Source organism: Girardinichthys multiradiatus, chromosome 3, assembly GCF_021462225.1.
Source record: "Girardinichthys multiradiatus isolate DD_20200921_A chromosome 3, DD_fGirMul_XY1, whole genome shotgun sequence".
In the NCBI taxonomy this organism is placed as follows: Eukaryota; Metazoa; Chordata; class Actinopteri; order Cyprinodontiformes; family Goodeidae; genus Girardinichthys; species Girardinichthys multiradiatus.
In genome coordinates, this window is record NC_061796.1 from 21,644,648 (window position 1) to 21,658,381 (window position 13,734).

The following is a 13,734-nucleotide window of genomic DNA, read 5'->3' on the forward strand; positions in this document are numbered from 1 at the left end:
CAGTACTACTAGACATTACCGCTGTGTATTTTAAGGAGATCTTGGTCCAGCTGATGAGTACAACGCTCGGGTGGACATTGAAGTGGACTCTCCAGGTCCTAGTCGTGTTATCAGAAGTATTCCCCTCAAGGCCAAGTCTGGAACAGCAAGAGTTCATGCTCCTAAAGATCTACAGGTAGCCCAACTCTCATGTGGTCTTCTGATTTTTGTGTAATTTAGCTTTTCTTCTGCCTTTTTGAGGGTATTTATGAAACCCATGTTTGAGAATATGTCAGGACTTTGTCTTTGATTGGAATCTCTTTTACTTGCAGCTAGGGATATTCAAGACTATTTGTTGTAGATTCAAAATGTCTTCAAAATTGTGGATTTGGTGGTAACTTGTTTTTGTCTAGACTGTGAGCCTTTTTGCGCCTGTGGGTAAATGTAGCGAACAGACTCTGCCATTAAAGAATGCAGGAAACATCGATGTTCATCTGAAACTCAAGGTAATTCAGGGTTTATGTAAGAATCCTCAGAGCTTGCCTTAGCAGTCGGAAACAGTATGTCTTTCAAATGTTTTTGTTGTTGCACTCTTCCAGATCAGCGACAACAGCAATAGCTTTTCCGTGACACCTGATGAACTGTCCCTGACAGTGGGAGAGGAACAAGGTGTTGTCGTATCATTTAAAGCACAAAGCAACAGGAAATGTAAAGAAAGGTACAAAAGAGATAATGAGATTTCTTATTTAATTCCTCAAACTGTTTCAATTAAAAGACATTACTTGGCATTCTCTCTGTTATACCTGTGAATGTGTCATTGATGTAGTGATCCATCAATACTGAACTCACTCACTTGAGTTAATGTTTTTTTGCAGCCTTCTCACAGTGTTGGTGCTACCGTCAGGCCCTCAGTATGAGGTGACTCTGAAAGGAGAAGCAGTCCCTTCTGACTCTGGGAAACCCGTGCCTCCCTCTGCACCCGTCTATGGCCCCTCACTGACCAGCGACATCCCACCAATCCTCTCCAACAAGCAGTTTGTGGCCTGGGGAGGGGTCACCCTGGGACGAGCTGTGTAGGCAACTTTTCAGTTTTTCATTAATTTGAGTGCTGCTTGATTACAGACCAAACACTTTCTATGTATCAGTTATTCATTGGAAAGGAATCAATGGAGAAAAACCCCTGAAGGCTCAGTGTTCCATCTTATTCTATTAGGGCTTGTATAATGTTATTCATGAGAGGAGACCCACTTGGTGTCTGCAGGGAGTTTATTCCTCAGAAGCTATTTCAACATGATGCGGTTTATTTGTGTTCTGTGAGGGTAGGTAAAGGAAAGATGAACCCACATATTAAAATGGATCAGATTTGACTTTAACTACTGTATACAAATAATAATTAAAGAAAAAAAACAGTTATGGAGGTTTGGGCTAAAATACAAAAAATCTTTATAATAACACTCCTTGTTCTATTTAGGCAACAGAAGCTGGTTCTAAGAAACAACTCGACCGGTACCACACAGCAGCTACGTTTGCTTATCCGTGGTCAGGACCAAGACTGTTTTCAGGTAGACACGTTTGTCCGTCTCTTCTGGGTTTTCTTTTTCCAAGACGATGTGCTTGTGAGAACTCTCATTGTCACAGCTCCTTGGTCTGGTACAGGCACATCTCCATAAGTAAGAATACCATTAAAGAGTTCATTATTTCTGGAGTTGAATTCAATGATTTAAAGATGAGGACCTACAAATAATGAGGACCCAACTCTCAGTTTCTATGAAAATTAGAATACTGCTTCGTACTAATAGTGCAGATACATGTTTTTTTTTCTGTGATCATGGGGAAGACTGTTGTCTAAACAGTTGAACAGACAGACAATGATCAAGGGAGCTAAGCCCTTAAAGGCCATTTCTTAAGAAGCTGGCTGTTCATAATGATGTATTCAAGCAAATTGATACAAAGTTGAATGGAAGGAAAATGTAGTGTACAAAAAGGTGCACAAGCAACAGGAGAAACTGCAGACTTGAGTTGATTGATGAGTCGGATTGTAAGGGATTCAGGAGGTGTGGTTTGCAGCTGGAGTCGAGCTTCAAGAGCCGCAGCACAGACGTACGCAGGACATGGGCTACAGCTGTTGCAGTCCTTGTGTGAAGCAACACGTGAGCTAGAGACGCCACAGGTGCCTCACCTGGGCAAAGAATAAAAGGGAGTAAAAGAAGACGAGTCCAAGGTCTGGATGAAGAGTGGAGAAGCACAGAATCTAAGCTGCTTGAGGTCCAGTGTGAGGTTTCCACAGTCAGTGATGATTTGGGATGCCCTATCATCTGGTGTTGGTTTTAATTAAATCCAGTTTCAGTGCAGCCATCTACCAGGAGATTTTACAGCACTTAATACTTCCTTCTGCTGTCAAAGTTTATGGATGTGCTCATTTTATTTTCCAGTGGGACTTGGTACCGGCCCACACCGCCAGAACTAACAATACCTGCTTTAATGACCATGGTATCACTGTTCTGGACTTGCTAGCAAACATCCCTGACTTAAACCCCGTAGCTGGTGTCAAGAGGAAGATGAGAATGCAGTCGAGTTGAAGGCCACTATCAAAGTAACCTGGGCTCATCGGATGCATGCCACACTGCATTGATGCAGTGATTCATTCAAAAGTAGCCCTGGCCAAGTACTGAGTGCATATACTGTACAGTAAATGGACATACTTCTCAGTAGGCTGACATGTCTGTTAATTATGCTCTTGTAGTTGGTCTTATTCAATTCAAAAATACTTTATTAATCCCAAAGGGAAATTAAATGTTGTAGCTCATTATGAGGGTTTCTTCAAAGAGCCGTTGTAGATGCTGATGGCTGTGGGCAGGAAGGATCTCCTGTAGCGCTCCGTCTTACAGCAGATCTGAAGAAGCCTCTGACTGAAGACACTCTGTTGTTGTAGGACAGTCTCATGAAGAGGATGCTCAGAGTTCTCCATAATGTTCTTCATTTTATGAAGAATCCGTCTTTCCACAATGATCTCCAGAGGTTCCAGAGGAGTCCCCAGAACAGAGCCAGCTTTCTTTATCAGCTTGTTGAGCTTTTTTAAGTCCCTGGCTCTGATGCTGCTTCTCCAGCAGATGATGGTAGAAGAGATCACACTTTCCACAACAGACTTATAGAAGATATGCAGCATCTTGCTGCAAACACCAAAGGACCTAAGCTTCCTCAAGAAGTACAGTCTGCTCTGTCCCTTCTTGTAGATGGCTTCACAGTTGCATCTCCACTCTAGTCTGTTGTCCAGGTGAACACCGAGGTATTTATACTCCTCCACCACCTCCACTTCTTCTCCCATGATAGAAATAGTGTTTGACTTATTCCTGTTTCTCTTAAAATCTACAATCATCTCCAGTCAGTTGTCTCTTCACTTGACTTCTTGAGACACACAGGTGGAAGGGGGAAGCAAAGGAAGCATCAGCATCTTCTGATATGGTTGAAGGCAAACATGTAGAAGCAGAAGAGTCTAGGGCTGAGGTGGAAGATAAAAAATGTGAGGTGTTACTGGACAGCTGTGGGTCCTGTGGGTCAAAGGAAGGTGGAATGTCTGTTTGGCCGTGAGCAGGAGAGGAGGATGCTGAGCTTGTTTCTGAACTGAACCTATTGAAGAATGTGTTCAGTTCATTGGCTCTGTCCAGACCTCCATCGGTCCGATCATCCTTCTGCTTGAAGCCTGTGATCTTCTTCATCCCTGTCCACAAATCTCTGATATTGTTTTGCTGGAGCTTGCTCTCCAGCTTCTTCTTGTACACCTCCTTGCTGTCTCTTATCTTGACTTTAAGTTGCTTCTGGATACTCCTCAACAATTCTCTGTCTCCCTCTCTGAAGGCTATTGTTTCTTGCTTACTTGTTATGTAAGAAACTCTAAGGTTTTCATCAGATTTAAGCCATAATTGTCAAAATTAAGAGAAAATAATGCATCACCTATATCTCACAGTGTGAAATGAAACTGAGTGTAGTGTCTTGATCTGAATGATCTTTTTACTGATATTCTAATTTATGGAGCTGCATCTATACATTACACACACACACATATTTGCCTGTGCATTCGAACTGTTTCTCAGGATCCAGAAGTTGTTTTATTAATCTACCTATTCTTTTTGTGTTTCTCAGCTCCAGAGCTTGTTCAGCCCAGAAGAGGTCCTAACCCGACATGGAGAGCTGTCCATTCGACCCAGGGAGGATGTAACCGTCCACTTGCTCTTTGCTCCCACCAGGGTGGCTTGCATGTTGGCCAAGCTGGAAATTAAACAGTCTGGAGTCCGGTCTTCACAACCAGGAGTTAAATTCATTGTAAGGATGCAACCTTCACTGCTCTCTACCTTCTGTTTTAGAGGTTGTTAACCACACAATGGTTTTTGTTTTTGTTATATTTTGTTTCCATAGATGATATATTTCCTTAGCAGGACCTGAGCTGTTCATTTGCTGATTTAGAAGCTGGTTATCCTTCCTGCTATGTTGCAGCCGGGGCGCTCTGTTAGGAAGTCAACACACCTGTTCACACCTGGCATTTAATGTTGTACCTATGTACATCTTCAACCAGCCCTACATTTGCACTACACTATATGTACATGCAGAATGATTAGTTCAGTCATTTGAGCCGCAACCAGTGGTTCTACTGACGTTTCTGGAGAAAGTTCATTCTGTGATCTAAACAATCATCAAATGGTTTTTCTCTGCTGCTGCTGCAGTAAGCTTAGCTACACAACAGGCAATATGAGAGATGTAATGAAATCTTTTAATCCATCAGTAGTGGAGATGTTAAGATAAACCCATTGGCATTTTTACATGGAAATGCATGTTCAAGATGTGAGTGCTTTGGTGTAGCAGCTGTGAAAAGGTACCGTTTATGGGGTTAAGTATAGATGCATCGGTTTTCCTGTCCTTGGATCAAGAAAAGCGATTATTTTAATCAGATACTCTACGCTTTTATTTAGAAACACATTCCACCCGGTGTTAAAGCGCGAATGACGATTAGCACTGCCGAGGAGGCGGAGCCTGAGTAAGTTGCGTATAACAACAACAACAGGGTGAAGATGGCAGAGGTGATTTAAAATGCACCCAGCAGATAACTATTAGTACAACTTACCGTATACATGGTGCAGTTGTGAAGCTCTGCCTCTAACCCACCATAACCTGCCTCGGGCTCAGACTTGTCTTCAATGTAGAGCTTCAAAAGTGGTGAGCAGCTTATTTCTTGCCCCCCTTTATAAAATTGCTGCTCATTTCAAGATGGTTACAGATGGCATGCCCTTCTTTAAAGATATCCAGCCCTACAGTGCCAAAGAGAACGAGGCTTTCAATAACTCTTCCATGTTTATTTTCTTAACTCCATGTCTCAGAATAGCCTAGGAACAGAATCATCAGCATAGCTGAGCTGCCTCATGAAAATTAGTTACCACTCTTAAGTGATACCGGTGCTAGTTTGATGCAAGAAGTTATAAAAGAAACTAACTTTATGCTTTATAGTTCATGATTTAGAAAATGCATGTTGCTGTTGAATGGTTGTTTATCTGCAGTCTGCTAGGTTTTATCGTTTTTGTCTAAGCCTCAGTGATTTTTTTCATTGTAAATCAAGTTTTTTGTAACATTAGAATTGGTAGAAAAGACCTGTTTTGTAAAAAGTTGCTTTATTAAAGTTATTTGCTTCTTCATGTCTCAATGAATTGAATCTCACTGACTGACTCCATTGTGACTCTGTTGTTAGGTGTATCAGAAATATCTGCGACTTGGCTTCATATATTTTGAAGAAAACTTGTTAAAAGGGATCAATCATAGGATGGGCGGGATATTTTAACACTGTTCTGAGCCACTGGTTTCATGGTTGGTTCAGGAATGAACCAAAAAGATGAAGACAAGGTTTTATGAGCGACTAATCCTGCAAGTTTGGAGCTGCTTTTTACAGGATTTTTATTTATTTATTGAGAAACTGAATAAGTCAGAAAACTCTGCTGTCTCCTGAGCATTCTAATCTGATTGTTTTTAATGAGGTAATTCAGACCTGTATTTAACACGGTCTGCTTGGGAGTGCATGACCTGATACACTTTGCTCATTTGAACAGCACCATCTCATTTTGTCATTGTCTCATCCTTAGATTCCACTGTCAGGCTACGGCGGTACCAGTAACATCATCCTGGAGGACCAGAGGAAACATGCTGATGGCTATGTGGCGGCTCTACCTGACATCGCTGTTGGCTGTGTCAGCAAAGTGTGTCTGTGTGTGAGGAACACCGGCTCCAGAGCAGCCTTTATCAAAGCCGTGGCTTTCTCTGATGTCCCAAGCCGGTCACTTGTGCTGGCCTCTGTCATGAGCCTGGCCCCTTCACAGTTCGTCCTGAAGGAAAGGACACAAGAGGTGAAAGGCAGGCTGCTGCTGATATTAACGTCTCCAGTTCAGAAGGAACAGAATGAAGCTTTGTTCAAGTGCTTCATGATCAAAGGCGATCCTTGTAATTAAAGCAGCAGCTTTTCTTGACCTTGTGTCTGATGTTTCCAGGTGATCACTATCCTAATGAAGTCCAGCCAGAGAGAGGCCAGTTTGTGTGAGTCAGCGAGTACACCCTTGGCTACAGTCTGTCTCTTCTGTGGAGATGAGGTCTCCAGGCAGCAGTACAGGAGGTGAGATTTTGTAACATTTAATTCAGGGTTACCAGTTAAATGAATGTGTGTAGAACTAATAATTAAATGTTTAATCTGTAAATACTACCAGGCCTGTGAAGTAGTTGTAAGGTACTGATAATTAAATCTAAATTGCCCCCGAGGACACTAATGCAATGAAGATTCCCCGTTATGATGAGGACATGCTTTTCTAGCCTGTTATAATTGGTACAGTGCTCTGGTAAATTAACTTTATACATTCTCCAAATTCTTATTGTGCTGTCCTGCAGATTGCTTCAGAGCAAACCAGAGGCTGGGAGGAAGGCTCTGTCAGAGAACAGTCTGCTGAAAAACATAGACTTCAATGAGAGGTTTCTTGGAGAGGAAAGTGTTACAGAAGGTAAGATGCATTTTTCATGCTGCTATTGGTTGCTTTTAATACATTTTTTTTTTAAATTGCATGTCTAAAAAAAAAAAAAAAATCAGACAATAGTGAACAATCCATCATATTTTCTGCTATTTCCAAGCTGCTGCAGTGTCTGTTGCCAAGGGCTTGTCTTTTTTCCTCCTGACCCGTGTCTGACCCGTTGTTTCACCTCTCTGTAGCCTATGACCTGCCCTTGCGGCCTAATGAGGCCCACATCTTCTACAGCAACATGAGTAAAGTGCTGGTATCGTTGCTCGGGAGAACGAAGAGCACAGACAGAGAGGAGAGCAAACATGACAAACCTCAGCTGTCCTCTGATAGATACTGCCTGCAGACAGAGAGGTATAATAACAACATCAGTAACCTGCTGCTGATAACCAAGTGGCTGTTCCGGCTTATATTTTATATTTCTAACCATTGCAGCAGTGGATATGTTTTCACTCATTACAGATTGAAGTGTTAGACTTTTTTTTTGTGGTGTTTATATTGCAGCTCTTTGTGTAGGTGATCACTACTTTTTGTTTCCTCAGTGGTTTTCCTAATGGCAGCGTGTCCCTGGATGTGCTGCCAGTGAAAGGTCCACAGGGTCCAGCACTGAAAGTTACCTCTTCAAAGGTACCAGAAGTTGTTCTGTCAGCTGGAGAACACAAACACTTTGGTTTCATAGTTTGCCAAATTTGCCAAATTTATCAATTTTAGAGTTGGGGTGCACAATATCACTGCAATGCAAGTGTTTACAACAAGACTGCTTTAATGCAATATTTGCTAGGATATTTATGTCAAGTGTCATGCATTTGCATGCTGATATTGTTATGATTTAGTGATCTGAATGGATCCTTAATGCTCATAGGTGTTGGAAATTTTTAGTGACTGAGATGCTAAAGCTCACAGTGTTGGGAACATTGTGTAAAGAAAGGAACAAGTCAGGGAAATATGGGTTAACCAAAACCATCATGACGGTTTATTTAGTTGATACTGTGAAGTCCTAATTTGGATTAGTGGTGGGTGATCTAATAAATGAAGGATTGGAATGTGTTCATGATCTGCCAAAGCAAAGAGATAATAGTGTTGTCTGTTAGGCCCATTCTGTCTGTTGTTGTTCTACGCTCATTAGTTCTGGTTTCCTTAGCTTCTTAAACTAAACGTATATGAGTAGTTTTAATGGTTATCATGGTAAAATTTCCAGTGGTTGAATTAAAATGAAATGACGATGAGAAATATATTTGGTTACCACAGTTTAATAACCTCTGGGTTTTTGGATTGTCAAACAAACACAGCTTTACTGTAGAGACCAGCAGACAGCAGTGAACATAAAGCAGGTTTCTAATGTGGCCTCCTAAATTGTCTGGTTTATCTTTTAACTAGTTACCGGCTTGTGAGATTGTTTGAACTATCAGTCTTTTAGCAGACGCTCTGCTTACTCTTCTCAAGACAGCAAAAATATTAATACAAGGCTTTGTAACTGAAGCAGTTTGACAAGCACCTCTATTTTTCTATTTTGCGGCACAGCAGATGAACTGAGACACAACTTCCTTCAAAGCTTCACAGCTGGATCCGTACACTTATAAACTTCCCTCAAATACCGTTTTAAAGATGATAAAACAGCATGTAGTATCCTGTCCACTCATCAGAAACAACAGGCTTTTTGCTCGTGTCTTCAGGAAGTTGCCCAAATTGTTGGCTGTTAATCACAGCTTGCTGAAACATCGGAAACAATATTAATCCTGGATGAACGATGACTGATGCTCGGCAGACAGAGATCAGGCGGTTATGCATTTACTCATTTCATGAACAACTGTTGCTGAACTTTCTATAAATATTTCAAAAAGTGAAAACACAATCTTTTGCACAAATCTCTTTTTAGGCATGCACTTTTCCTGCCCAACTTAAATTAAGTCCTCTGATGCTTTTCTTTATCAGATATATTTTTACTTGGGGAAACTATAATAAAAGCGTTATTGTGATTTATCTGTAATAAAATGAATGATTGTAATTTCCACCATCCCTGATCCACCGCTCCTCCATTAGGCTTCAGAGCCACAGTCCGAGTCGTGGATCATCCACCCACAGCAGCTGGTCCTCACAGCTCCCACAATCAGTGAGTTTTGGACAAATTCTGAAAATCTGTTTCATTTTAAATTCAGCTAGACAAGCAACAGTTGAATGTTCTGTTTTTAGATGGCCCGTCCATCACCAGCCAGGTTCAGATTCGGAACAACGCTTCTAGAGAGTTGAACTTTGACCTTTCGTGGCCAGCTCACTGCCTCACCATCACTCCAGAGCATGGAGTTATTGAGCCTCAGTAAGTCTTATTCTGGTTTTGAGTCATGACTTGGTATCTCTGTATTATTTAAACATATTCTAAATGTTTGGCCACTGCCGTTTCACTTATTCAGTTTATAAACCACTGGACAAGTAAAGTGGACAATATTCTAACTTTATTTTATTTGAGTTTTAGTAGATAAACACTAAGTGAGCTGATGATCTGGTAGACATGGGCTAGTATGACAACTGTGAGGGAAATGCCACAGTTTTTCATTATAACTTTATAACAAAAATGAATAACATCATTTAACTGCTTTTATTTGCATAAGAATAAAAGCATTATTTATGCTGCTGATAAAATGATGTATAATATTGATGTTTTAACTTATAATGGTGTCATTGTTACTGTTAGTGCAGTTTTAAAACTGCTACCTAATAAGAGCTTCTTTCATTTCCACACCATTAGGGTGGCATAGTTTACACTGCTGCCTTGCAGCAAGAAGGTTCAGGGTTTGAATCCCAGCCTGGGGTCTCTCTGTCATGGGGTTTGCATGTTCTCTCTCTGTGCATACGTGGGTTCTCTTTGGGTACCCCAGCTTCCTCCAGTATTCCTAAAAGAAGACTGTTGGGTTAATTGGTTACTCTAATTTGCCCTTAAGTGTGAGTGTCTGTTTGTGTGCATAGTTGGTCTGTTCACTTCCCTTATATTTTGTAAACCCAGGTCCCAACTGCAGATTCTGATCAGCCCCAATCCCTCATTAGCCACAAAACCTGCCCTGCTGCCATGGAGCGGACAGATTTATGTCCAGTGTGACGGACAACAGAAGGTATGACGCCCTAGATATGTTGTTCATTTTGAAATGCATCAGCAATTTCAAACAGATCCTCTTTATGTATTTTGGAGCTAATGGATGTCGTAGTGCCGTCAGAAGGTGGCAGTACTGACCAGTCTGAACGGGGTTGTAATGCATCGAGTAGAATATGTGGTTCTCAATAATCAATTACCAACTAGTCGTCCTGGCCACATGTAAGAGGAAAACAAATAGATACAGCTAGTATTACCTCTGCTTCTCAGTGATGGAACCAGTTGATTAGTGGTGTGTTATATTACCATGCATTATTCCAAAACCCTATTTCATAGATTTCTGTTTCTGATGAATATGTTCAGTATTGAAACTATGTTGTGCATAAACATTGATGTACTGGTATTTAACACATATTATGAGAAATAGAAAAATGGTGCCTTTGAGCAGAAAGTAAGAGACTCTTTGCACGGATGATTGTTTTCTAGTTCATTAAGGTCCAGATTCGTAGGGACTTGGCTCTGGATGTGTCTGCAGCTCCAACAGATACCTCTCTGTCAGCCCTGCCAGCTCAGGCTGCTACTCCTGTGCTGCCTGTGGGCCGACCCGGCACCAAGCCATCGGCAACCCCACAGACACCTCCCAGCCTGGTGGAAATGAGTAACAAGACCATCACCTTTCCAGCCACTCCTTCAGGAGAAACATCAGGTGAGGAAGTTATTCCTCACTGCATTGTGTTGATGACAGTAAAGCGACACAGAAAGGCAGTTGTCTGGCTAAACAGATATTTACTCTGAGGTGTATGAACATAATTTTTATAGCATCAGGCAAATAATATTCAGGAAAAGAAGAATGAAGGTTTACAATACACACAATAAATCCACTCCTAACTCCAGGTCAGAAGTTGTGCGTTTAATGGAACATGTTGCAAAGCAATCCTGAATCACTGCCACTATTTAACTAAGAAACCTGAAGATGTTCTGGAAGATCTGATCTGTAATGTATGGATATTTACACGCAGCACAGGCTGTAGGCAGACAGAATGACCTGCGGGATGATCTGGGACTTTCTAAAACAGAAAATCATACAGTGATAATGAACTGAAACAGCTTCACAGTATTTGAAAGGTTTGAGTCACAGCATGCAGACTGTTTAGTGTGTTTATTTGTGAATATTTCTGCTGTTATGTTTCAGAGGCCCAGTTGGAGGTGCAGAACGGTGAAGAGGAAGTGAGGTGGTACCTGTCCTCCTTTGCTCCTCCATATGTTAAGGTATTCTTCATTCACCTTCAGTATTTTTCTTTCAGCTTTCATTTAAACTTCTTTTGAATACTTGATTTATCGTAGCAGTTGAAAAGCCAACCAGTCTGCTTTTATTTAATCTAGTTCAGAACTGGTCGGGCTTTTTTTTTTTTCTCCTCCTAAAGCTCTGCCATTGTAAACTTGTATTCATTTATTGTTGAAACCTGGCTATTTGTACTTTTTAAAATGTATTTTCTGTGTTTGGGAGATCATGCTGCTAACATTTTGACAGCTTGTCTGGCAGGAAAGACGTGTCCCACCTGAGCTGTCTGGCTCCCCTCAGGCGGGGAAGAAAGAACCTACTAAATAACGCTGTGGCCTCCAGACCCTTTCTTTTGAATTAGACTTTGTCCTTGGCGTTCGTTACACTAGTTGTGTGCACTGTGCATTAGGGATGGGCATTTATTGTCGATCATTGTTTATCACAAAAAAAATTTTCAAGACGAATTTCAATTTATTGTGATGACAATAAATTCCAATTAATGATGTCTGAAAACCTCAAAAACTAACAATGTTGTGAAGAAACAACAAACAAACATTTCTTGATTGAAAATGTTAAGTCCCTATCACTCATCCCTACTATAGGTTATTATGTACCTGTTATGGCTGATATTAATTGGTTTTTTGCATTGCTTTGGAGGGAGTTGATGACTCGGAAGATGTTTACCGGGCCACCTACACGGCTTTCAGATGTTCCAGGGTCTCAGGAACTCTGGGGGCCCATGAGAAGATCCAGGTAGGCACTCGCTCCCAACCAGACTGATCTATTTTAAAGAGGTCATTTCAGTTTAACTGCAGAGGTCTTCCAGGTTTAAGAAAATGTTCTTGTTATAATTAAATAGAAAACTGGGTTTCTGCTTTTCAGGTCCCCATCACCTTCCTCCCCAGAGACAGAGGGACGTATGTCCAGTTCTGGGATATGGAGTGCCACCCTGTGTCTGAGCCCCGGCAGAAATCCAGAATCCGCTTTCAACTCTCTGGCACGGTGAGGACTAATTTCTTGTTTTGGGCCCTCACGAAATACAGTAATGCTTAAATATTGGTTATCCTATTTTGTCTTGCACTTTGATCCAATTGATCCTCCAGTCACACCATAGTAGATTAATCAGAGCTCCTCTACAGTGGGTGGGCCAGGGTTAATCATGTTACTAACAGCTTTTTACATTGTTTTGCTTTATTTTGAAGAACTGTGCTGTCTCGAAACCTCTCTTGCAACTAACCGGAGCCACACATGAAGGGTGTAGCAGTCAATCATTGTAAAATGAGGAGTTCAAGACATTTTGAATAATTTATTTTTGAGTGCCTAAATTATTCTATTATTATTTTTTGATATTTAAATACAACATTAGGTTTAGTAATTTAAGGCAGACTATGTAAGAATTGACTCCCATTTCCTTTAGCCAGCCAATACCCTCATAAGCAGCATAGTTAAATAAGATCCACCTTTGGGCCATCTAAGCTTCACATGATCTTAGAAGATCTATCTGCTCAGATAGCCTCCAGAAGGCAACACCTCTTAGTTGTAAACAACTTGGCCATCAACCACAAAAGCTGTTGCATAATAACAAAACAGGACAACTCCACACAGGTCAGAGGCAACGTTATGAAGACCAAATTTGGCCTGTACCAAACCCTGATAATCCTACAAAGCTCCACTAAATCCATCATTAGAAAATACAAAGATTACGGCTTCACAGAAAGCCTCCCAAAAGAGTTCTCCTCAGAACTCGACAATCAGGCAAAGGGTAATAATCAGAAAAGCAACCAGGAGGCTAAAGATGATCCTGATTTGTTCTGAGCAGCTATTCTGCCAGAATACAAGAATCTGTTCATTGTGGCACAAGCCTGCCTTGCTCAGAGCCAGCCTATGAAAAATAATGTTTCTATATTGAAGCTTGGTATCAACAGTGACTAGGAAACACGGACATGGTAGATTATAGGGAATTTATAGGGAGACCTGTAACCCTAACGGACAGTAATCCTAAACGCACTGCAAAACCTTAAAGAGAAACACTTAAACGTATTTATTAATTCCCTTTTGGGATTAACAAAAAATATTTTGGAATTAAATTAAATCGAATTGAATTGGCCAGTAAAGAAGAGCTGGAAAGGAGTTTAAACTGAAATAACTCGGAACATATTGCTGAGAAAATCAACCAATGCAAAATGCTTAATATGTCCCTCCTCAGAGCTCCACCCACCCTGGGAGGTTCCGGTTAATACCAAAAGTACCACCTCCCTGCTGGGACTGTTTTCTATCGGGAGAATCCATTTCCCCCCGATGGATGCAGCTGAAATGAAAGGGATAGAGGATGACCTCAAAAATGCTGTTGA

General features: G+C 41.1%; 1 protein-coding gene across 3 annotated transcripts in view; it reads left to right on the forward strand.

Annotated features, from left to right (window-relative positions):
* cep192 (centrosomal protein 192) overlaps window positions 1-13,734 on the forward strand; it is a 44,190-nt gene that overhangs the window by 26,467 nt on the left and 3,989 nt on the right. For all 3 annotated transcript variants that reach the window (XR_007037643.1, XM_047360959.1, XM_047360961.1), the window contains exons 31-48: window positions 36-175; window positions 393-485; window positions 579-697; window positions 855-1,052; window positions 1,451-1,541; window positions 4,120-4,299; window positions 6,102-6,362; window positions 6,504-6,625; window positions 6,895-7,004; window positions 7,211-7,373; window positions 7,562-7,646; window positions 9,060-9,129; window positions 9,210-9,333; window positions 10,018-10,123; window positions 10,588-10,807; window positions 11,294-11,370; window positions 12,041-12,136; window positions 12,266-12,385. Coding sequence is in view for 2 of the 3 variants with exons in the window: in XM_047360959.1 (XP_047216915.1) it covers window positions 36-175; window positions 393-485; window positions 579-697; window positions 855-1,052; window positions 1,451-1,541; window positions 4,120-4,299; window positions 6,102-6,362; window positions 6,504-6,625; window positions 6,895-7,004; window positions 7,211-7,373; window positions 7,562-7,646; window positions 9,060-9,129; window positions 9,210-9,333; window positions 10,018-10,123; window positions 10,588-10,807; window positions 11,294-11,370; window positions 12,041-12,136; window positions 12,266-12,385 (2,375 nt within the window). In the remaining variant the exon portion in view is untranslated. The remainder of the gene's footprint in view (window positions 1-35; window positions 176-392; window positions 486-578; window positions 698-854; window positions 1,053-1,450; window positions 1,542-4,119; window positions 4,300-6,101; window positions 6,363-6,503; window positions 6,626-6,894; window positions 7,005-7,210; window positions 7,374-7,561; window positions 7,647-9,059; window positions 9,130-9,209; window positions 9,334-10,017; window positions 10,124-10,587; window positions 10,808-11,293; window positions 11,371-12,040; window positions 12,137-12,265; window positions 12,386-13,734) is intronic.